A 21,728-nucleotide genomic window follows, 5' to 3' on the forward strand; every position below is an offset into this window, starting at 1 on the left:
CGCCTCCAAACCTTGCTTACCTGCCTCCTGTTTGGGTGAAACTTGGAGCATCTCTATTAACTTAGTTGGTAGCTCCGGTCACGTGCAGTCACCAGGGGCCCAGAGGGACGCACAGAGGGAGACCGGCTGCCTGGGTCCCTCCTGGCTGCCTGGCCCCCTCCTGGCTGCCTGGCCATCAGGGGTGGGATGAGGAGCTCAGCGTCAGCCACAGTGCGCAAGGTGAAGAGTTTTGATCCCTCGCACATCCTCGAGCCAGGCAGGGCGCCCGGCTTCTATCCCAGGTAGCAGAGTCTCCTATCCCAGGTCTCCGACGGCGACCGCAACCCTTTGCCCATGGAGGGCTTCCCCTGTCTAAGGGCCACTGGGAGTGGGATGGCCTAATTTCTGGGGTTGCTTTCTATTGGGCACTTCAAACAGTGCTGGGAAAGGGCGGTCGTTTGAGGCAGCTTGGGGTGAAGCTCTTAGGGAGGAGGTCCTGTGCAGCTCGGCCAGCCCCGGTCAGGCCCAGGCAGCCACCAACCCTGGTTTCTCCATCACCCCTGACCCCTCCCACAGCCCCTTCTCGTGTTTGCCCACCATCTAGGCCATGCTTCCACTTTCTCACCTGGCTGGGTATCCCCTGTGGGGCACGGGTGTCGGCCCCGCCGAGGCTGGGCTTTGGTCTGTCTTGTTCTCTCTGGGAGGGGTCTGGTGCGGGTGGAATGCATGGAGGGAGCCTCCGTGGGGGGAGCAACTGCTCCCGGTGTTGCAAGGAGGACAGAGCCAATGCCCGCCCCATCGCGTCATGGCCGACGGTGGCCTCAGAAGATGTGTCCACGTCCCAGTCGCTGGAAGCTGTGCACGAGCTCTTCCTGGAGAAAAGGCCCTTGGCAGATACAAGGATTTTGAGATGAGCTCGTCCTAGAGTATCTGCGTGGGCCCTAAATGCAATGACAAGTGTCCTTATACAGGAAAGGAGAGGAGGGACACTGGAGAGCAGGGGGAGGCCACGTGAGGTTGGAGGCCAGCAGGGGTTACACAGCCACAGGCCAAGGAGGGCCAGAGCCACCAGGAGCTGAAAGAGACGAGGAAGCACCTTCCCCTGGAGCCCTCGGGGAGCGCGGCCCTGCTGCCACCTTGACCTCAGACTTCTGTCCTCTGTAACCAAGGGAATAAAGTCCTGCTGTGTGAAGCCATCCGGTTGTGGTTATTTGTTCCGGCTGCTGCAAGAAACGACTGCAAAGCAGGTGGCACACTGGTACCGTTTAGGTGAGCGCTCTGCGTGAGTGCGTGCTGCTCCACTGGGCCTCAGGTGGTGCCGGTGCCATTCTAGGAGAGCGCTCTGAGTGAGTGCCAGCCACTCCACCCCGCCTCCCACGCGCCCCCACAGGGCCGTCTGAGACGGCGACCTTGTCATCCTTGCCTGCAGATGGGGAAACCAAGGCGCCGGAAACTTAAATTGCTCGTCCAGGTGGTGCAGACGCCCAGGTGTGGTTTGTCTGAACACAGCTGTCCTGAGCTTGTCTGATGGTTTGAGCTGCGGGCTGGGGCTGCGTGGCGACTCTTTGCAGCTCACCCTACAGCAGCTCTGTGGCCCTGGGCAGTGTCCTAGTCTGAAAGTGTGGGCAATGATTTTATCACCTCGGATGTGTTGTGGGGACTCAGTGGTGATCCATGTGGGGGCTGGCTGGGGGCCACTGAGGAGGCAGGAACAGTGCAGGATTCAGCCGGTTCGCCAGGAACCCGTCTCCGTTCACGTGGTTTCCATGCCACCATCCTATCTGACCTTCAGGACAACATCGGCCTGACTCAGCCCAAGGGAGAACACAGGATTTCCCAGGTCCCCCAGGGCAGATGGAGAGTGGGGACTGAGTGTCCAGCAGGGTCCTGCGCACCCTCACCCCCATCTGTCTTCAGAGGAGCTCAACAGCGGGAGTGCTTTAATATAGGCATTATTATTATTATTATTCAGATAGGTGAGGCCGCCAGGTCAGGAGACGCGGCCATTGAAGAGATGGTTGCTAATTCACAGCTCCCAGGAGGAGGGGAGGGTGACCCCATGGGGCCACATGGGGCAGTACTGGGTTGGTCAGGAGGCAGAGGGAGAGGGGAGGGGAAATGTGGGTGGGAGCGTCCTCATAGTTTCTGGAGGAAGGAGTGGATGAGGCAGCCAATATAAGTGGGTTTAGGGTTGGCAGCTGGAACAATTTCAGAACTCTGGGTCCTAGAGCCTGTCCCTGGTGGTCTGGAATCTGGCCCTGGGGTGATGAGGGCAGGGATAGTGGCTGGGAGTGTGGGAGCTGGATAGAGGAGGGGCTGGGGGTGGGTCTGCATTTGAAAGGTGAGCTCATGAAGGCGTTGTCACTCTCTAGCAATTGATTGACCCTGGGAAGGGCCGTCTCCTGGGGTCTGCAAGGCCCCAGATGCCAAAGCTTCAGAACACAGAAAAGAAGACCGGGGTGGAACAGGGAGTACCAGGAGCTGTGGAGGCTGGTGGACCGGACCTGAGGCTGCCCTCCTTCTGCCTCCCTCCCTCCTTCCTCCCAGGTCGGAGTCTTGCGTGGCCTGGAGCTAGGGGCTCTCACAGGGCTGCTGCTCCCTCCTCCTTCCACCAGCGGACAGAGGGTTCCGGGCTGGGAGCACCCAGCTTAGAAACCAGAGCCCCTCGGTGGCGGCCAGCACTGGGCTCTGCTGTGTCCGGCGGTGGCTCCTGCCCGGCCCTCTCAGTCTCTCGAAGCCTCAGTTTTCCGCGGGTTACTTGGGAAGTTCATGTGACATTATGCATGTTACATGTGTGACCCAGCACCCAAGGCAGAGTAATGACTCGGAACGCGCTGGCTTTGCTGCTAGTGAGATCCAATAGCTAAAAGAAAATCACCCCTTCATTAGAATAACCAGGTCTGACACGCTTCAGTGGCCACACATGGGAGTGGTGGGGAAGCGGGAGGCGGAATGGACAGGAAACCGCATGGCCTTGGGAGCTGCCAGGAGCAGCCTCTCTCCAGCTGGGCATCATGTGGGCACCGTCAGGACGGACGCGGGGGTGGGGTGTGCTTCAGAGGAAAAGCATCAGGGCTGTGGAAGAATTGCGCACTTTCATGAGAACAACAAAACTAAAGCCGTGGTCATGTTTTACGTGTGATGTTTGGTTTTATTTTTCCAGCGTGTGAGCTAATGAACTAGCTGAGGAGTGAGCCTGCCTCCCCCCGTGAAGACGCCATGCAGCACAGGCTGATTTACAGACTCGCACCCGGGCGCTGGGGAGGGGATGGGGAAGCTGGCCGCAGGTCCGTCTCCGCTCCTGTCCTCACACACACAGTCCTCACCCACAGCCTCCCTGGGCCCTGAGGACGGAGCGGGTTACACAGGCTCCCTGGAATGTTGGCTGCCCCCAGCAGTAGCCGCCTGTTCTTGGGAACTCTGTGCTGACCGCGGCAGCCCCGCAGGGGCCCGGGGTTGCGGGTGGATGGGGTGGGCTGGGCACTGGACGAGGAGCTTTGCCTGCGACCCAGGTGGAGGTGGCCTTTGAGCAGTGAGGCCCCAGGGTGCTGCAGGGTGGGGTCTAGGGGTGGAGGGCAGCCAGGGGTCCCTGGTGAGGCCTTGTAGCTCTGGAGGCAGAAGAGGAGGTGCAGCGGGGGAGGTCAGAGGAGGCGCAGGCTGGGCAGGGGCAGGTGGGAGCCTGGACAGAAGCTCAGCCTCCAGTTTGGAGGCCAGCCCACATGGTCCTAATGTCCTGAGGGCTCAAGGACCACAGAACTGGAGGCCAAGCTGGCAGATCTGGGGCCAAGGGGATACCCCACCAGCATCCTGGGCCATCAGGCCATATACCTGCTGACACAGCAGCTACTAGAGTGGGGACGGGCTGGGCCCAGTTTCCATGGAGACCTCAGATGAGGCCACATTTCCCGGACTCCTCGGGAAGGGGCTAATAAGGAGGAATCTAGAGCCACTCCAATCCCCTGGATGCTGAGGGCAGGCTCTCTGGGAAGAAGTGAGCATTCTAAGGGTCCGCGATCTCTCTGAACCCTTATGCAGCAAAGGGGTCTGCGTGGGGATGGGGCCAGGGTTGGGGGAGCCAGTGTGGGGCTGAGGACACCTGAGCCAGCCCTGGTCCAGTGAGGCAGAGCGTGTGGGGTGGGAGGGTGGTGCTGGGAGTCACCTTCTGGCTTTGCAGCTTTCCTGCGGTCCTGAACGGCCACATAGCCCCTCGGAGCCTTGGTGGCTCATCTGCAGAGTGGGAGCACCTTCCTACATTATTACAAGAATTCCCCGGGATCACGTCCACGGTGAGGTCATGTCTGTGAGATGAATCTGTGCTTTTCCTCCTGGTTCTTCCTTGTTCTGGGGGAAGTTTATGTCCTGGGGCTGAAAGTGGAATTTGTGGACAGGCCACTTCCCTTTCTGTTCTTGTTTCTCCAGCTGAGGAACTGAAGTTGCTAATCACGTCCTGGAGGTGGGGAGAGAGGGCCCTGTGCAGATCCTGGGCCGGAGATAATTTGGGAGGAGGTAAGTCCCCAAGTGGGGGCTGGAGGTGCTCTAGGAGAGGTGGGTCCAGCCCCTGGGGCTCCCAGTCTCAAGGGATACCTGGACCCAGGCCTGCTGGGCACTTGTGGGAGCCTGAGGTGAACGCACTGTGTGGGCTGGGAGGGGCCCGGTGCAGCCGGATTCCAGGGTGCTGACCAGGGGTCTGCGACTCACACCCAGACTCAAGAGGGACAGGTTCAGTCATGGTCCAGAGGGAATGTCCTTCCATCACCAGGCATGGAGGCCGGAGTCAGAAATCAAAGAAAACACTCTCAGATGCCTTGGTCTGTGGCTAGGAATTGCACTGTGGACTTGGATGTGTGGCGTTGGTGGCAGTAGAATTGACAGACATTTCTCTTGGGCTCACAAGAGGCTGGACAGGCCTCAAAGCACTGGGTTCTCATATTTTACAGACCAGCAAACAGAGGCGTAGGGATGTTCAGAGATGGCCTTGGCAGCACAGTGGGGTGGCTATTGGGGCTCAGCCCAGGCTGTGGGCTCCAAAGCCCCCGTTCTAGCACCCCTGGCACATGCTCCTGGATGGCAGCCAGGCCTGGCACTCAGCGGAAGCTCGGAAACCTGTTGAGGGGTGAAGCCTGGGTTCCTTCCTCAGAGGGATCCTCTGGAGCGGGACCTGCTCAGGACAGAGGCAGGTGAACTGCCTTGGATGGGGCCGGTGTGAAGCTTTCTGGTTGCTGAAGACCTGGGTCCTGTGGGGAGACAGGGCTGCAGGCTGCTGGGTGGGGCTGTGAGAAGCCTCTCCACCCACCCAGGGTGCACCCTCCTAATATCCAGGGACACCCATGGGGCCGGCTTTTCTGAAGCTCCGAGTGAGGGTTGCATCGTCCAGGTCTGAGTTGCATGGCCTTGAGCAACTGGCTGATGATCAAGGACAGCCCCACAGCCTTCTGGAAGCCTCAGCCCCTGCTTTTCCTCACAGCATCTGTGCTGGGGTTGGGGGTACAGCTTTTGATCAATGCACACCCTTATGCTGATAGAATGAGTGGCTTTGCGGTATCACCGCATTTGCCCGCTTAAAACCCATGACAACATAATGGACCCAGGACAAAAAGGCTGCTGGCTGCTTTGGATACAGTTCGTCGGGGGAGGGGGTCAAGTTTTGGGCAGTCTTCCATTTTAGGGTCAATTTAGCTTCCACAGCGGGCACAAGGCGAGCTGAGGGGATGGTTGTGTTCTCTGTGGGTGCACCTGCAGCATTGAGGAAGCTGGAGTGGGAGGGAGGTGGCCTGCGGAAGGGCCTGGACCAGCCCCTCACCTGGCATCTGGCCTTGCTTCCTTCCTTTCCGGGGTCTCCTCACTGCAGCTGAGCAGGGAATGGGTAGCAGCAGCAGCTCTCGAGTGCCAGTGCGTGAACCGTTGGGGAGGTTTCCCAGAAATGCACGTTCCTCGGCCTTCTCCCCAGAGACCCGGCCCGCCTGCCTGGGCATGTAGAGACCTTGCCTTTCCAGCTGCCTCCCAGGGGAGCCTCATGCTCCGGACCGAGGGTCACAGCTTTGGCAGCACATGACCGGGTCACCCACCAAGGCCTCCTCCAGGTCCGGCTGGCCCCAGCCTCTGACCCCACCACCTTCCCCAAGTCACCCTCTTGCCTCACGGGAGCTGCAGCTGGGGTCGGGGCCCCCAGGGCTCAGGCTGCTATGTCCACCAGGCCCCGGCGGGAGGTCTCCCTGACGGCCCCCAGCTCAGCCTCGTCTCCCAGCGCTCGCTGGAGGACCAGCCGGAGGGGCAGCCTGCGGCCCTGGGCACTGCCCAGGCAGAAGTAGATGACGGGCTTGGCCGCGCAGTGCACGGCGGCCATGAGGAAGCTGAAGTGGTAGAAGTAGTGGGGGATGTACCAGAGCAGGTTCCGGGACAGCCAGTAGATGCCGAAGGGCAGGCCGCAGAAGAGGAAGAGGAGGACGGTGAGGAGGATGAGCCCGGGGAAGCCCCGGGGTGGGGGCCGCTGGGGGCCTCGCTCCACCCTCAGCAGCAGCATAAGGCTGGCCCCACACACGGTGCAACACAGCAGAGCCAGCAGCACCGCTGCCACCAGCCACAGCGTCCGGCACAGGTGGCGGCTGGGCTCCCCGAAGAACTGGGTGCAGGCGCCGCTGAGCAGCAGATGCAGCAGCAGGCAGAGGGCCCAGGTGAGGGCGCACACACAGGTGGTCAGGTGGCGTGGGCGGCGGCACGAGTACCAGGCCGGGAAGAGGGCGGCCAGGCACTGTTCCATGCTGACGGCCGCCAGGAGACTCAGGCCCACGATGTAGCAGAAGAAGCGCAGCGTTGCCAGGCTGGTCTGCACGAAGCCCGGGAAGTCCAGCCGGCCTTGCAGCAAGTCGGGGATGATGGCCACCATGTGGCAGCCAAGGAAGATGAGATCCGCGCAGGCCACGTCCAGGAGGTAGATGGCGAAGGGGTTTCTGTAGACATTGGAGCTGAGCAGCCAGAGGACCGCCCCATTCCCCAGCAGCCCACCGAGGCCAAGCCCCTCGGTGAGGGATAGGATGATGAGGTTGAAGGCCACATCCTCCTGGGCGCCGTTGGCAGCCCCCACATGCTGTCCAGCTTCTCTGGGCTCCATCATGGGGTGGGGGGCCAGGGGATGCTGCAGGAGTGTGTTCTGCTCGCTCTCTCTCCTGATGCCCCTGCAACCACAACAGTTGAGTCTGGGGCTCAGGAATCCATGCCCCCTTCTCCTCCCCACATCAGGGGAGATGAGATAGCTAAGAGTTGGGTGGGTGACCAAGGGAATGGTGAGACCCTCCAGGAGGAGACCCCTCTCTCATTTCCACCCTCAGCCACCTGACCTAAGCTTCTCTTCCCTAAGACACTCAGGAGGAAGGTGTCCCCATTCCTCCCCTCCCCGTGGTTACCTGGCCTCAAGAGCCTTCCTTGGGGCTGGTCCCTGTAGGCCAGGTGGGGGCAGGGACCAGGAGATGTGGGGAGAGGGTCTGAGACCCATGGGGCTCCCTGTTGCTAGTGGTGCCTTGATCCTCAGAAAGGCTTTTTTTTTGGAGATGGAGTCTGGCTCTGTTGCCCCAGGCTAGAGTGCAATGGCACCATCTCGGCTCACTGCAACCTCTGCCTCCCGGGTTCAAGTGATTCTCCTGTCTCAGCCTCCTGAAGAGCTAGGATTACAGGCGTGCATCACCATGCCCAGCTAATTTATTGCATTTTTAGTAGAGACAGGGTTTCACCATATTGGCCAGGCTGGTCTCAAACTCCTGACCTCGTGATCCGCCTGCCTTGGACTCCCAAAGAATAAAATATGACTTATTTTAAAGTCACAGGCAGAGCAGGAGGCACCGCCCATGTCTAATGAGTGGTGTGACCACAGAGGGACAGCTTACAGTGGCTGTGGGGCTTTTCGTCATCATCTTAAAGCAGCCCTCAACTCTTTCAGGCCTTTCCTTGACATCCACGAGGGGTTGTTTGCCAGTGGGCTCCCGGTCCCCAACCCTCCAGCTTGGTCACACCACACAGCCACATCAGGGCCCCAGGAAAACTCCCTCTCCCCTGGCCATGTCCCTGCTGTCCTACAGCAGGACTCCAGCCCTCTGCGGGGTAGGGGGCACATGAGGAGGCTGCATCCTGCTCAACGTTGCCCGCCCTTTCCCCATGGGGAGAAGAGGGAGCTGTCTGATGATGGGGCTGGGAGGGGCCCTGAGCTTCCATGGCATCTCCAGCCTCCCCCCATCCCCTCCCAAGGCAGTCGGCTCACGGGGACAGGTCCTGCGGGAGGGATGCTGAGTCCTGGGAGGCAGCACAAATCCCAGGGGACCTAGGCTGGAATCGGAGCCTTCATCACAGCTTTGCCAGAAATACAGCAAGTAATAGACTCTAGGAGACTGCCGGGTGCTCAGAGCCGGAGACACACCTGCAGATACCCGGCCCCATGCTGCCCCTGTGGTTATCTGGCCCGTCATGTGTCTCTGAGTGCTTGGTGACCCCAGCTTCTCCTTTTGGGGTTGGGGAGATGGGATGGGGCCTTGCCTCGCCCCAGAGACTGGCTGGGGTCAGGGGCCGACACCAGGTGCCCCTCCCACCTTGGTGGTGGCTGGTCCTCCTGTGTCCTGGGAGGGCTGGGAGTTGGGGTGAGGAGGGTGGGGGTACAAGCAGAAACCCCCATAGCTGGTCTTAGTGGCTTCTTCCCACCTCAAGGTTGTGCTCAGAACCCCTGCTGTCTCCCTCCAGTGATAGGAGCACCCGAGGCCATGCAGGGGGACGCTGTGGTGCTGGGATGCTGGGGAGAGGTGGCCCGGGGCGGGGCTATCGCTGAGCACAGAGGTGCCAGCCGCCCCGTGAGGTGCTGGTCATCTCCCTCTGCTTATGCCCTCAACTCTGTGGTCTTTTGTTTGACTGGGGTGAAATGATAGCCTGAGGTTGTCCCCGCCTCAGGGGTGGGCATGGGGGTGGGGGGCTCAGTGGAGAGGAGGCCCCAGTCCCAGCACCTCAGGAAGCTGAGTCCTGCCCATGGTCCAGTCTGAATCTCCTGCGGGTGGAGTCAAGCCTGGTTGGAGATATAGGGCTCTTCCTCCTGTCCCTGTGTTCCATCCTAGCACCCAAGGCCCCAGGAAGGCAGTCCATGGGTGGGAGGTGAGGTGGTGGTGGAGGGAGCCCCACCTGGGTCAGCATCATCAGGAGGACACCCTGAGTGGGGCAGACGGGGCATCACTGCCATGGCAGGTGGGGAGATGTGGGGAGGGGGACAGATGCTCTCCCACTCAGGATAGCTTGGGGGGGTCACCAACCCTCAGGCCCAGAGGGAGGCAGAGATGAGTTTTGGCAGGTCTTAAGTCTGTTGATGGTGGACCCCCTCCCAGGCACAAGTCCCGTTTACCCATGGACAGAGCTATCTCCAGGATCCACCAGCAAGCTCCAGCCCCAAAGCAACAGGTGGTGTTTCTCCAGCCTGTGGCCCACCAAGGGCCATGGTCCCTCTCCTATCTCACCTCCTGCATGGCTGAGGAGGACACGGGCCTCACGGGTGGGCCCCAGGGAGAGAGCATGGCAGGGAAGCGATGGACATAGAGGGAGAGGGGAGAGTGCAGGAAGGGGAGAGGCATGAAGAGACGGGGGGGGCGGGGGTGGACAGAGAAGGAAACAGGGAGGAGAACAGGGGGACATGGGGTTAGAGCCACGGAGCTCAGCCAGACCCTGCTGCTGCCCCCTCTCTGCTGTGACCCTGGAGGAGGTCTCCCTGTGGGACCATGTGCCCCACTGGGGGCTCGGGAGGGAGGCAGAGCTCTGTAGGAAGGGTCGCCACAGTTGGCTTACAGGACTGTGGGGAGTAGAGGAGTTTGTCGCATCCTTGGTGAGCAGGAGGAAGAGGAGAGGGAGGAGAAGGAGGGGAGGAGGTGGGGGAGGACGATGGAAGAGAACAGGAGGGAGGCACAGCATTCCCCATCCCTGGATGGTCCAGGAGCGGCTCTGTGTCCCACCCGGACAGTCAATACTGAGAAGCCGTGAGGCTGAGCACCCAGGTGTGGCAGGGAGGAGAGGGCCTATCCCCGGCTGCCCCCATGACTCCCCTTGAGAGTCTGCACCTGCATGGAACACTCTAGATCATGGAGGAAGCAATGCAGACAGGAGACAGAGCCACCGGGGGTGGGGGGTTGGGGAGCCATCACCAAAGCGATCGTCCTCTTCCGGACTCAGCCCAGGGCTGGCTGCGGACCAGGTGGCGCGGCCCGTCATAGGGCGGAGGCTGCAGCCTGGAGAGCTCCCTGTTGATAGCATCTGCTGTTGCCCACGCCCCACCCCTGCCACCATCTGGCCAGCAAAAGAGCCCAGAAAATGCCGAGCGCCTGGGCCGGCCCCAGAGACCCACCCTGATCCAGCCACCTGCGCTACTCACCGTTTGGGGCAGAGGACTGGCCGAGCCCTGCCTGCTCTGACCCTGGGCCTTGGATCTATCCTGGCCGCGGCCGACGGCTCCAGTCCCCAGAGCCTCTGGGCGGCTCCTGTTCAGTGTCCACCAGCTCCTCCGAGTCACATGGCATCCAGCTGGAATGGGGCCGGTCAGGAAGGTGTCTCTCTGAGGACCCCTTCTCTTCCGCTCAGCTCTCGCCCAGGTGTGGACAGCAAGAGAAACCCTGAAGCTCCCTGCAGCCTTCCAGGCAGGCCTGGCAGGCAGAGGAAACCACGAGATCTCTGGGTGGAGCCCAGCCAAGCTGTGACTTCACTGGCACTCCTGGCTCAGAGACACCAAGCCCTGTAGGGCCCTTTAGGGACCACTTCTTTCCCTCTGTGCCTCGGAGGGGCCGGCTGAGAGCCGGGCTGCCGGCGGAACCTGTCCTTGCCGCAAAAATGCGTTTTTCTCTCCGCAGAGCGCGGGCTGCCGGCCCCAGCTCTCCAGGCAGTGTGGGACCGCGGGGAGGAGCGGGGATGTGCGTGAGGCCGTCCCTCCTGCCTCGTTCACAGGCACAGAGTAGATGGCCGGTGTCAAGAAGCTGCCGCGCGGTCCCCGGCCGAGGAGAATCAAACACATACAGCAGCGTCAGGCTCCGGGAGACCTTGTGAACTCAGTGATTTCAAGTCCCGTTTCAGACCGTGCCTTTCCTTCCAGTGCCCTGCCTTAAGGGAGATCGCAACTGATGTGCCAAGAGAAGGAAAACAAGGTCATTTTTTGGCCTCTGTTCCTCCCCGAGTGCAGGTCCTAGCAACTCTTTTCTCGTCTTTGTCTTTAGAAAAATCTCCAAGGTAGAGAAGAGTGCAGGAACAGCACGGATTTGCTCCGGAGCGTCTCCCACTCTGCGCAGTCCGCCTGACCTCTCCTCTTGCGGACCAAGTGAGAGCAAGTTTCCCGCACGTGGCCTTTGACCTGTCACTACATCAGCAGGCATCCCCCAGGGCACGGGCATCCTCCATCCCCAAAATGGAGGGGCCGCACACGGGTCGTCTGGCGTCTGTGCAATGCTGGTGTCTGATGAATGTGTCGCGCTGGTGTCTGACGTCCATGCGGGGCTGGTGTCTGATGTCCATGCGGGGCTGGTGTCTGACGTCCATGCGGGGCTGGTGTCTGACAGGCAGCAGTGCCGCTTGCTGAGTTGTGTCTCAGCTTCAAATCCTCCCTTCCTAAACCAGGATCCGAGCTGCCAGGTGCCCGAGGCTCTGTAAACCATGCCTGGGCTCTGCCACCGCTCTGGGAGGCCCTACCAGTGGGTGGTCACTCAAGGATGGCCCAGGGGTGTGGGGGAAGTGCTCCCAATCGCCCCACACGTTCCAAATATCTCACCCTTCTAAGTGCCACACTCCCTCCAGTTGTCCCACAGTTCCCATAGTGCCACTGCTTTCAATTGTCCATCCCACCCTTTCATAAGTTCCATGCCTTCCACTTGTCTTACACCTTAAAGCTGTCCCACCCTTCCAAATGCCCGACCCTTCCAACTGTCCCACTCCTTCCAACTGTCCCACTCTTCCATTTGTCCCACTCCTTCCAATCGTCCCACTCCTTCCAATTGTCCTACCTTTTTAATTGTCCTACCATTCTAGTTGTCCCACCCTTCCAACTGTCCCACTCTTCCAATTGTCCCACCCCTCCTATTGTCCCACTCCTTCCAGTTCCCCTACCCCTCCAATTGTCTGACTCTTTCCAATTAGTCCATCTTCCTTTATGTTTTCGAGCTTCACTTTCACTCCCTGTCAGAGTTGCCCCAGCAACTCTCTCTCTCTCTCTTTTTGAGACAGAATCCCACTCTGTTGGCCAGGCTGAGGTGCAGTGGCATGATCACAGCTCACTGCAGCCTCCAACTTGCAAGCTGAAGCATTTTTTCCTCAGCTTCCTGAGTAGCTGGGACTTCAGGCATGCACCAAGTGTCAGGCTACCAGACGCTTGTCTGGCTAATTTAAAAATTTTTAACTTTATAGAGATAGGGTCTCGATACATTGCCTAGGCTTGTCTCTAGTTCCTGATCTCAAGTAATCCTCCTGCCTTGGTCTCTGAAGGTGCTGGGATTATAGCTGTGAGCCACCATGCCTGGCCTGCAGCAACTTTCTCCACCTGGTAGCAGCAGTGGACTTTTGCAGTTTTCCCAGCACTTGAAAAACCAGACCCATTGTTTCCTGTTGGAGACACTGGCCACTAACTGGCTGGGAGCGCCCTCAGGGGCCTGAATTACACTCTAGTCGTCCCCACTGGTCCTAAATTTCAATAGTTTTAACTTCCTTCCTTTGTTCCCCGTGCCCTGGGTGGCAGGTCTTTTTGCAGTTGTTTCTTCTCTAATACCTTAGTGTTCCCTTTGTACGTGTTTGGTTTTTCAATCTCTAGTGAACAATTCTTTAAGATCATCCCTTCAAAATTATAGGTAGCTTCTGCCTACTGACTGTGTCCCTGCTGGTACTGAAAGGTCCTAGGCGAAACATGGTAATTTAGGCTTGGTTTGGTCATGTCCTTGGCCTTGACCGTCGTGATGAGTTTCTGGTCAGTGACACTGGTGATCCATGCCACGCTGTGGCTCATCATCAATCAAACAAACACTTATGATGGGTTATGTTGAAGTCAGTGCCTTGGGGGACCATTTGCCTATTGGACTTGATCATCATAACATTCGTGGGGACCAGGAGCACTGTGGCATGTGACAGGATTGGAGCTTCCAGAAAGAGGATGACGACTTCTACTTCTGGTTCTAAAGGGGCAATAGGGGCTGGAATCACCCTCCCATTATAAAAATCTAAAAAACCAAAACACGGTTTGTGAATTTAGACAATGGGCCGAGCAGGACTGTGGTCCCAAGAAAATGGAAGCTGATGGGCACGCCCTATGCTCACCCGAACTTTCTGTCTGGAGGTGGCTTCCAGACTGCAACACAGGCCAGAAGAGGCAAAGGGGCTCAGCAGGTTAAATGCCAAATCAGGAGAAGGTTGAAAACAACACAGATAAGACTAGCAATCAAGACAACAGCAAATGGACAAGCTGTAGAGAAAAGCAATGACATCAAAGGTGTTTTATTTAAGATGATTAATAAAATGGAATAACCTTGGATGGACTAAGAAAACAAAAAGTGCTTGAGCTCAGGAGTTCGATACTAGGATACTAGCCTGGGTGACATAGCACAATCCCGACTCTGCAAAAAATACAAAACAAACAAACAAACAAAAAAAAACAAAATTGTCTAGGTATGGTGGTGCATGTCTGTGGTCCCAGCTACTCAAGAGAGGGAGGCTGAGGTGGGAGAATGGCTTGAGCCTGGGAGGTTGAGGCTGCAGTGAGCCAAGATCAGGCCACTGCACTCCAGCCTGCGTGACAGAGCAAGACCCTGTCTCAAGAAAAGAAAAAAAAAAAAAGAAAAGAAAAAAGAGAAACTGCAAATCACCTATATATTGGTAACGAAAGAGGGGATACCACTGCCGGTCCCAGATACTTAAATGGTAAAGGTGGAATATAAAAATAAACTGTATGCCAATAAGCTTGACAATTTGGATGAAATGGTCAAATTCTTTGAAAGACACAATGAAAACATGAATAGTTCTCAATATGAAAACAATGAGCTCGTAATTTAACACTTTCTCTCAAATAAGTCTCTAGTTCCAAATTGCTTCACTGGCAAATCTATAAGATAGACAAAAAATAAATAATCCCAACCCTGCAAAACTCTTTTAGAAAACAGGAGTGAGGAACATGCCAATTCATTTTAGGAGGCCAGCATTAATCTAATAATCTGATATACAAACTGGACAAAGACATTTTAAGAACAAAAAACTACAGACCAATATTGTCATGAACATAGGCTCAAAACACTTCATATAATATAAGGAAGAATTGTAAGCCATTTGAGTTTATCTTAGAATGATAAAGGATTTATAAGGTGCAGCTGGGGTTTTGCTTTTTTTAAATGGGAGGGAATTTATATCAGTTGAATTGTTTGGACTTTTTCCTGCTTTTTCTTCCAGAACCTTTGTATAGATGAAGGCTATGTCTCTGCATTTTTGTGTGTAAGGATGGCAAGATAGAGTGCTTTAAAAGATGCTAGTTTATGAGCTTCTTTTTTGGTCGGTCTTGGAAAACATAACTTTTTTTAGAGCAGGGTGGGGGGCGCACAGTGAGAGAAGAGACTTTTTTGTCCTGCAAACTTGATTTTTTTGTCTTGCAAAATACTAACCCCCACTTTTCCTCTACTGTATTGTTTCCAAAGAAGACTTCTCTCTTCCTCTTGAGCCTTTTCAAAAGCTTCCTAGAGTTCCCCCTCATTATTTAGCCATTGTGCTGGTCTACCAATTGTTGAGAAAAAGAGTCAAACTCTAAAATATTTGAAGGGATTCATTCTGAATCAATTATGAATAACCAATGGCCTGTAACAGCCCCAGGGGATCCTGACAGCATGTGCCCAGGTGTTTGGGGTGCAGCTTGGTTTTACACATTTTAGAGGGACATAAGACATCAATCAACACATGTAAGATGTACATTGGTTCAATCTGGAAAGGCGGGACAACTCCAACAGGGTGCTTCCAGATCATAGGTGGATTCAAAGATTTTCTGACTGGCAACTGGTTGAAAGAGTTATTATCTAAAAGACCTGGAATCAATAGCAAGGGATGCCTGGGTTAAGATAAGGGGTAAAATACTTTGATTTCTATCAGGGCCTGCTATCTGACATTACATCGGTATCTTATGGCTACGAAGGATCTGTTTTGTCAGCCTTAAGTTCTCGTTTTAATGTGAATGCTGGTCAGCTGTGCCTGAATTCCAAAGGGAGGAAGGTATGAGGCATGTCTGACCACCCATTCTCATCATGGCCTGAACTAATGTTTCAAGTTTACTTTAGAATGAATGCCCTTCCATTCAGTTGGTTGGGGAACTTGGAATTTTATTTTTGGCTTATATTCTCCTCCTCTGGCCAAGACTTGCCAGAGGCAACATCAATGGCCACCAAACTTTTATTTTGTCCCATAGCGTTACTGGGGTGTTTCGGCTGCCTGTCCTGGGTCCATTGTGACCCTCAGTGGGACCCCTATGGCCAAGGGGCTTAGAGTCAAAAGACTCACAGCCAATTTAAACATTCTAGGCCAGAAGGGAATGGAGGTGGATAGGCACTCATCAACCCTTAAAATTCCACCAAACTGTTTTTATATGTATAAATATGTACACACACACACACGCGCACACACACACACACACACATATGTATATATATAAATTTATGCAGATATATCTAATTGTATAAATCTCATAACTGGGAGTAGTATACCCAAGAGGCTTTGTCATGAGGTGTCTTTATATATTCTCAGTAATTTTCTTTGAATTCTATGGAAAACAGTAAATTCTTTATGGTTGAGATGGATGAAAACAGGCCACATAATAACCCAGGAGGCAAAGTCCCTTTTTTTGCCACTGATTCAGGCATCTCTGTGCCTATCCTTGATTTGGAGGATCTGAATGAATTCTGTCTCCCCAAATTGGCCCTTACAATCTCACATGCCTGCCTCATCTGTGACAGTCGTGGGCCTAGAGGAAGAGTGCTGGTATAATTTTAGCAGCAGGTATTTGCAGTGAAAAACAGCTCAGGCCCAGTGAGATGCCAATGAGGGAGAGTTGCACCTCTATTTTTCAGAATACCATATTCTGGTTTCCTCGGAAGTAAAAGAAAGAGAGATAAACAACATTAATAATTTGACAATCAAAAGAGAATATGTGTGTCAGAAGAGAAAAAGGAATCTATTCCATTAGGGCACTGACTAAAAGCATCATGAAGAAAATGATAACCTGGCTCATCTTTAGAGGATTATTATAGCCAAGAAATAATTCATGATTTAATCCACACTAACAAACAAAAGTCAGGGCTGGAATCTAGTAATGGGTGTATTATAGTTTTCCTTTGAAAAAATTTCCCTCTTTCTAGCCTTCCTTTTCTACTAAAGAGAAATTGTAGTAAGACCAATTTGTGTGCAAAAAAGTTTTAGGCTTATTATACTTCCCTGATTATAAAGTGCAAGAACCAATTGGCCATACCGGCCCCTTTCAAGTTGACTTTGCTGGAACTTTACCTAAAAATATATTATTCTAGTTAAAGCCTTGGTAAAATAACCAGGGTCTCCAACTGTGTCCTATTTCAAAAGAAAACATTCTTACTAAACCTATGCAAACAACTAAATGCCATAAAATCAGAATATTCACTAACAGTCTCTGAATTTTGAAGAATTCAGATAGAGAGAAAGGTACATTTACTCATAAAAACTTACTTTACCCGATTGCTCTAAACTATAAATAACTCAAAAGAAGAAGCTTTCCGGCCGAGCGCGGTGGCTCACGCCTGTAATCCCAGCACTTTGGGAGACTGAGGTGGGTGGATCATGAGGTTAGGAGTTTGAGACCAGCCTGGCCAATATGGTGAAACTCCGTCTCTACTGAAAATACAAAAATTAGCCGGGCATGCAGGTGTGTGCCTGTCATCCCAGCTACTCGGGAGGCTGAGGCAAAAGAATTGCTTGAACCTGGGAGGCGGAGGTTGCCGTGAGCTGAGATTGTGCCACTGCACTCCAGCCTGGGTGACAGAGCGAGACTCCGTCTCAAAAAAAAAAAAAAAAAATTAAAAATTAAAAAAAGAAGAAAAGAAAAAGCTTTCCTTGAGTCTTCCTGAACCAGAGCAGCAGCTTCCAAACAAGATGTCGTGTGTTCGCCTTGGAGTTGTCATACGCTAAGCAGCTCTTGTCAGTCAGATGAGAGCTGTCAGGCACTGTAGAACCCAGCAGCTCCTCACATTGAGTCATTCCTAGGGGAAAAACAGGCTCCCTGCTCCTGAGTGTCTCCTCCTTGCATTCCCCAGGCAGCCATATCCTATATAAACCATTTTTGTTTTACCATAGAACTCTTTTGGGCACCATTGATTCCATTAGCATGGGGTTAGCTTCACTTAACATCCCATAGCAAGCCAGAAAATGCCCCTCAGGTGGAAATTCTCGAGTCCAAAGTCCCAGCAGTTTATTGGGAAGTGCTCACAGCCTTTTGCCACAAGCCCCAATGAACACTCCACGGAAGACGATGAAGTGGAGATTTTGTTCCGGCTCACACTCCAGCTTCTACTCTATATTCTGTGGGCTCAGGCAATCTTACCAGTTCCCATTTAGCATGTCCAATTAACATTTCTCCAAGGGCAGATTTACATACCTTCAGTTTTATAGTACTAGGTGGGAGAAACATTCCCCAGTCAGATATATAAATCAAAAAGTATCTGGAACAAATCTCAATCAATTTAGAAGTTTATTTTGCCAAGGTTAAGGACATACCCATGACAGCCTCAGGAGGTCTTGATGACATTTGGCCAAGGTGGTTGGGTTACAGCTTGGTTTTATACATTTTAGGGAGACAAAGACATCAATCAATACATGTAAGATATACATTTGTTTGGTCTGGAAAGGCGGCACAACTCAAAGTGGGGACTTACAGGTGATAGGTAGATGCAAAGATTGTCATATTGTCTGTTGGTTGAAAGAGTTTATCTAAAGATCTGGATTCAATAGAAGGGACTGTCTGGGATAAGATAAGCGTTGTGGAGACCAGTGTTCTTTTTTTTTTTTTTTTTTTTGAGACAGAGTCTCACTCTGTCACCCACGCTAAAGTACAATGGTGTGATCTCGGCTCACTGCAACTTCCACCTCCCAGGTTCAAGTGATTCTCCTGCCTCAGCCTCCCCAGTAGCTGGGATTACAGGTGCAAGCCCCCACACCCAGCTGATTTTTTGTATTTTTAGTAGAGATGGGATTTCGCCATGTTGGTCAGGCTGGTCTCGAGCTCCTGACCTCAGGTGATCTGCCTGCCTCAGCCTCCCAAAGTGCTGGGATTACAGGTGTGAGCCATCTCGCCAGGCCAAGACCAAGCTTCTTATTATGCAGATGAAGCCTCCAGGTAGCAGGCTTCAGAGAGAATAGATTGTAAGTGTTTCGTATCAGCCTTAAGGGGTCTTATTTTTCAATGTTAAGGTCTCTGGTTTTTTCTCCTTTTTTTTTCCGAGATAAGATCTCACTCTGCCACCCAGGCTGGAGTGCAGTGGCATGATCTCAGCTCACTGCAGCCTCAACCTCCCAGGCCCAAGTGATCCTCCCACCTCAGCCTCTTTAGTAGTTGGGACTACAGGCATGTGCCATCACAACTGGGTAATTTTTGTATTTTTTGTAGAGATGGAGTTTCACCATACTGCCCAGGCTGGTCTCGAACTCCTGAGCTCAAGTAATATGCCCATCTTGGCCTCCCAAAGTGCTGGGATTACAGACATGAGCCACTGTGGCTGGCCTAGAATTTTATTTTTTGTTTACAGATACAATACCCATTTTCATAAGGCATTTAGGTAAAGGAGTCACAACTACTTTACATAAACCTGTTTAAACATCTCAAAATTCATAATTCTATCATCCCTCACATTCTTATGTTCTGGTCCCAGGAATTTTCTCTTCTCTACCCACAGACGATTTTACCTTTTCTGGTGAAAAAAGATTTGGGTTTCCAGCAGGGGATTGAGCCAAGGGACTCAGGCCCTTTTGTGAATCTTAATCTCATTTTTCCTTAGCATTGCCCCAGGCAATGTCAGCTTCTCATTATCACCTTTGCCTTTTGATTTTTCTTAAATTTCTCTAATCTGGGGCAAATGCCAAACAATTGGTATGGGGCCCTTTAATGTTGAGAGAGTGGCAGGAGCTCCCTTTGGTCCACCCAAGCTTTGATAGTGTTGTAAAGATCTTTGTTTTAACTCCATGAATTTTCATTTTGTTTATTTGATTTTTTAATAACCATTGGAAGATTTCCACTCTTCTGGGATCAGTCCCCTGACTCCGTTTTGCATTTCCCATTTTTTTTTGTTAATTATCTTAATGTTTTATTAGCATCTGTGAGACCCATGAAGGAGAGCAAATTTAAAAAGGCTTCTCAAGCCATTGTTCGATTCTGCAGAAGAAATGTCACCTGGGGTGCCCATGGAGAAGGGGTCCCCTTAACCACAGCATCTACTGTGACCCGAGTAATAGGCACATTCAGTGGGTGAATATCTGGTCATCACAAAGTCAGTCCCATATGACTTGTTTACGAAGCATATCAACTGCTTCCTCTGGGGTGATCCACTTGGTATTTTATAGGGAAAGTCGGGCAGTCCTCTCACGGTAAACAGCCCTTACAGTGGTGTTTTTCAGGTCCACTAGGCTGGTCGTTCTCTCAGGAACAACCTCCTGTGCATTTGGATCACATATACTCATCAGCAATTATTTAACAGTGAGCTGGGGGTCCACATCAACTCAAACATGCTCTTTCATTCTGTAGCATTTGAAATTAAGGGTACTATCCTAAAAGCAGTTACTCTTACAGTCCATTTTAGTAAAGGTTTCTTAGGAAGCTGACGATACCAATCTACAAAATGGAACAATTCCTTTACATTATACCATCTAGTTTTGTTACTTGGTTTTGCCCTTCTCCAATGTTGACTCTCTTCTAGGTAACCACAGGTTCCGGAAGTACTTTTGCTGCCCGTAATTTTTCCTTTTGCGGGTAGCTTTGAGGCTGGTGGCCTGAGCTGAGACAAACCCACATCTGAGCTTGGTCCAGCCTTAAGGCCAAACCCAATACTCATTCACTGTCATTTTACCTATCACAGATGACAATAGCCATGGGATTGAATATTTTGCTTTTGCCTTATTAGTTTGCATTTCCTTATGCATCCAGTGAACCAACTTCCTGGAGTATGATCTATCTCTAAATTCCACTGGTGGCTTTCACCTTTAGTAACTGAATGCAGTCCAGCTGTAGCTCTTTAAGATGGGTAACCATGTGGCCACCCAGGAGTCAAAGGTTTCTCATTCCCCACCCTTTCCTTTTCTTTTTATCCATTTAGTTTTGTCTATATAATTTCTCCTTTTTAGGCAGAATGTGGGACTTGACTCTGGAGGTGGGGCTTGGCCACCAGACCAAATTGAGGACTAGCTAAATCAGGGACAAGGCAAAAGCTGGTTTCCATAAGACATGCCTGCTGCTGTGCCATGTCAGTTTACCATTGCGATGGCAACACCTGATGTTACCACCCCTTTTCATGGCAATGACCTGATGACCCAGAAGTTACCACCCTTTTCCTAGAAATTTCTACATAACTACTGCTTAACTCACATGTAATTAAAAGTGGGTATAAATGTGAGTGCAGAACTCTGAGCTCTGCTCTGGGCACACAGCCTGTGGGGTGTCCCTGCTCTGCAAGGAGCAGCACCTTTTCTGCTGCTGTGCACTGCTGCTTCAATCAAAGTTGCTGCCTAACACCACCAGCTCATCCTTGAATTCTTTCTAGGGTGAAGCCAAGAATGCTCCTGGGATAAGCCCTAGTTCTGGGGCTCACCTGCCATGCATAACTTTATTTAAGGCAACCCTTAAATAGCCTCTAAACTAGGAAAAATTACATTTTCTTTAGGAAAAACCCTATCCTCCTGTTTTTATAAACCTCACCAAAAACACGTCTTAGTCTTCTGCTGTTATACCTCTTGATAACCCAAATTCCCAGTGAAAAACCTAAGATTACTTAATTTAACATAATATGACTACTGGAGAGAATTTTGAGATTAAATTTATCAAATTAATCTTACCAAAAACTACTAAAGTCATGTGAACTAAAAGGCATCTTAGCTAGTTTCTGTTAATCTGATAAATACTTACTTTTCTTTAGTCCAACTAATTAGAGCTCTTTCATATTAGTTGGTAGTGAAATATCACTTTCACATGTCACATATACACATATAGGCACACCAGGCACATAAACAGAGGCAGATCCTTTGTAATCACCCCTTAAGATTTTTTATTTACCTATTTTCAAAATTTCTCTCTAAATTTATCTAAATTACTTTAGACTACTACTAAAAAAAAGTTACAAGAGCCAACAAAAGTTGAAGAGGAGTTACCAACACAGGCGTTCTCAAAGGGAGAAAGAGCTGAAGCAGCGGGATACAGTGGAAGTTGAACTTCTGAGACATCAATCTGAAGAATTTCAAAAAGACAGTTTATAGAATGTAAAAATGAAAAACTTGCAGTCTCATTAGGAGTAAATCAATATTTTAAGAAAACCTTGTTCTAACCAATTCTTTAGTTTTATTATTAGTGTATTTTTAATATCAAAGTCCAATTTCTAGAAAGACTATAATAGTTTCCTTTTAATTATGGCCAGCTCAATAACAGAACATTTAAAAAAATAAATTCATTTTTTTATGAGCCTTATTAAGACTTATACAAACCCTTCATGACATGCTTGAACTTTCTGGTTTGTACT

The 21,728-nt window shown here is 52.1% G+C and overlaps 1 protein-coding gene across 1 annotated transcript; it reads right to left on the reverse strand.

Moving 5' to 3' along the window:
- Positions 1–3,104: 3,104 nt before the first annotated feature.
- MRGPRE (MAS related GPR family member E) lies at positions 3,105–10,652 on the reverse strand. Its single transcript, XM_004050467.4, has 2 exons — positions 10,364–10,652; positions 3,105–7,151 (listed from the first exon to the last, which is right to left on the reverse strand). Exon 2 carries the CDS (start codon positions 7,088–7,090, stop codon positions 6,152–6,154), a length of 939 nt encoding a protein of 312 aa, XP_004050515.2. The 5' UTR covers positions 7,091–7,151; positions 10,364–10,652; the 3' UTR covers positions 3,105–6,151.
- Between the last annotated feature and the right edge of the window lie 11,076 nt (positions 10,653–21,728).

Source organism: Gorilla gorilla, chromosome 9 (assembly GCF_029281585.2).
Source record: "Gorilla gorilla gorilla isolate KB3781 chromosome 9, NHGRI_mGorGor1-v2.1_pri, whole genome shotgun sequence".
In the NCBI taxonomy this organism is placed as follows: domain Eukaryota; kingdom Metazoa; phylum Chordata; class Mammalia; order Primates; family Hominidae; genus Gorilla; species Gorilla gorilla.

Bases quoted from the DNA above. Each gene is read 5' to 3' on its own strand.
- MRGPRE (XM_004050467.4), bottom strand. From the start codon at position 7,090: ATGATGGAGCCCAGAGAAGCTGGACAGCATGTGGGGGCTGCCAACGGC.